Here is a 2,412-nt window from a genome sequence, read left to right as displayed (position 1 = left end):
AGTACCAGGGTCTCGAGTGTGCACAGTGGACTGCCCTGTGGCACTTTAAGAAAAACAAATCAGCCTGGATTTCTGGGGATGGGGTCTACGCACTGGTAATTTTTAAAAAGTATTCTAAGTGGTTCTAATGTAAAGTCAGCATGGAGAACCAGTTGCTTAAATCAATTAAAAAATATCTATGCTGATGAGAAGCTTTCCGGACCTTTCTTTAGCAAGGAACCTACATTTTATAATAGTCACTGTTTAATAGTAAAGCATTTCCACCAACGTTGTCTAGTTCACAGAAGAGATGAACGAGGCAAATCCAGGCCAAGCGGGAGGGCGACAGGGAGGCTATGCCGGCACGTATGGGAACCCTGCAGAAGCCCCAAATCATAGGGTTGGTCCTGATTCCACCCTTGTCTTATATCTGTGCTCATTGCAAGCTTGGTCATTTTTTGTCAAGGGTTCTAAGTATGGCTGGCTAAGGTTGGGCAGTTTGGGTCAATCAAAAAAAGAAAAATGCTCTGTGAACAAGAAATGGCTTGATCAAAGTTGTCAGCAGTGGAATCATCAGGGAGAGCCCAGGCTTCTGCTCTGTTAAAGCATAAAATTTCCAAAAGAAATTTAACAGCCTGTCTAGGGGAAGGCAGAAATAGTGTTCCAAATAAAAATGTCCTCCTTTTTCCACTTCAGTAGTGCAAGAAAAAAATTAGAATAAAGAATTTACCAGGTGGCACAAATGTTTAAGCACTCAGCTACTAACGAAAGGTTGGTAGTTTGAATCCACTGAGAGGTTCCTCAGAAGAAAGGCCTGATGATCTGCTTCTGAAAGATCACAGCCACTGAAAATCCCATGGAGCACAGTTCCACTCTGACACATGGGGTTGCCATAAGTTGAGGTTGACTTGACAGCAACTTTTTTTGAATAATTGCAGGTAGGAAGACCTATTTAAGGGTTCAACCTGTTCAAAACGGTAAGAGACTGGAGGGACACCCCAGGACTATGGCCCCCGGACACCCTGCTGACTCAGAACCGAAACCACTTCCAAAGCCCACTTTTCAGACAAGGATTAGACAGGCCTATAAGACAAACAATAACACACGTGAGGAATGTGCGTCTTAGTTCAACCAAATACATGAGACCAAATGGGCAACTCCTGCCCAAAAGCAAGATGAGGAGGCAGGAAGGGACAGGAAAACTGGACAAGTAGACATAGGGACGCTGGGGTGGATAGAGGGACAGTGCTGTCACATTGTGTGGATTGCAATCAATGTCACAAAACAATATGTGCATAAATTTTTGAATGAGAAACTAACTTGAACTGTAAACTTTCACCTAATGAGCAATAAAATTAAACAAACAAAAAAACAGCCCCAATTTGGCTAACACACTGGAAAAAACGAAACAAACCAAAATGGCAGCCGGCTGCCAGCAGGTCTTTTGAGTGGAATTACTTTAATGGAGAATGATCTGCAATGATTGCCATGAAGAGTCCACACACAGGGCTGCTGAGATCAAGTGGATGGAGCCTGCGGATGGACCCCAGCCTTGGCCTTCATGGACCTGTCTATCCACTTGAGGAAGGAGGTGACTTTGGTATAGATTCCGTATTTTCCTTTCCTTGCGCATCCTTCTCCCCAGCTTACAATCCCAGTGACAAAATAGGTGTCTCTGAAGCGAGTGACGTGGGGACCCCCACTGTCTCCCTGACAAGCATCTTCAGGATTGGAGTCATAGCCAGCACAGAACATGTTTTGGGTGATTGTGAAACTACTCGACAGCTTGCACGTGTTGCGGTCCACATAGGGCACCTCCAGCAGTTTGAGGGTGGTGGACATGCGGCCCTTCTCGTGGGTACGCCCGAATCCGCTGACAATCCCTGTTTTCTGCGTCATCAGTGTTGACTCAGCCCAGTCCTTCTGCGGTAGGCAGGCAGGAGCCACGTTCATCCGGAATGTGATGGGGGTCTTCAGTTTTATGACGGCGATGTCGAAGTCGTAGGTTTCTTTGACAAATCTGTTGTGCTTGATTATCATTTCCACTTCGTGTGCCATCTCATTGCCCTCTTCCTTTTCTGTGTTCCGATCACCTGGATATGATTAAAAACATAACAATTTTTAGTTCAGTTTGCGACACAGCATCCCTGGGTGGTGAAAATGATTAACACACTTGGCTGCTAACCAAGAGGTTGATGGCGGTTTGAGTCCACTCAGAGATGTCTCAGAAGAAAGGCCTGGAGATCTACTTCTGAAAAATCAGCCACTGAAAATCCTATGGAGCAGAGTTCTAGTCTGACATATATGGGCTCACCATGAGCCGGAAGCAAATTGACAGCAAAAACAAAAAATTTTAATTTAAACTTTGGTTACTTATTTTTCTTTTTAAAAAATTTTATTGTGGTAAAATATGTATAACAAAAAATTTGCCAC

At 44.2% G+C, this 2,412-nt stretch overlaps 1 protein-coding gene across 1 annotated transcript in view; it reads right to left on the bottom strand.

Moving 5' to 3' along the window:
- Nucleotides 1–1,497: 1,497 nt before the first annotated feature.
- Nucleotides 1,498–2,412, bottom strand: part of F10 (coagulation factor X) — a 28,587-nt gene continuing 27,672 nt past the window's right edge. Inside the window, 1 exon segment of the mRNA XM_023737439.1 lies at nucleotides 1,498–2,072. Within this exon segment, the coding sequence (XP_023593207.1) occupies nucleotides 1,498–2,072 (575 nt within the window).

This window comes from Trichechus manatus, unplaced genomic scaffold, assembly GCF_000243295.1.
Source record: "Trichechus manatus latirostris isolate Lorelei unplaced genomic scaffold, TriManLat1.0 scaffold00102, whole genome shotgun sequence".
Classification (NCBI taxonomy): domain Eukaryota; kingdom Metazoa; phylum Chordata; class Mammalia; order Sirenia; family Trichechidae; genus Trichechus; species Trichechus manatus.
This window is presented reverse-complemented; position numbering and strand designations above follow the sequence as displayed.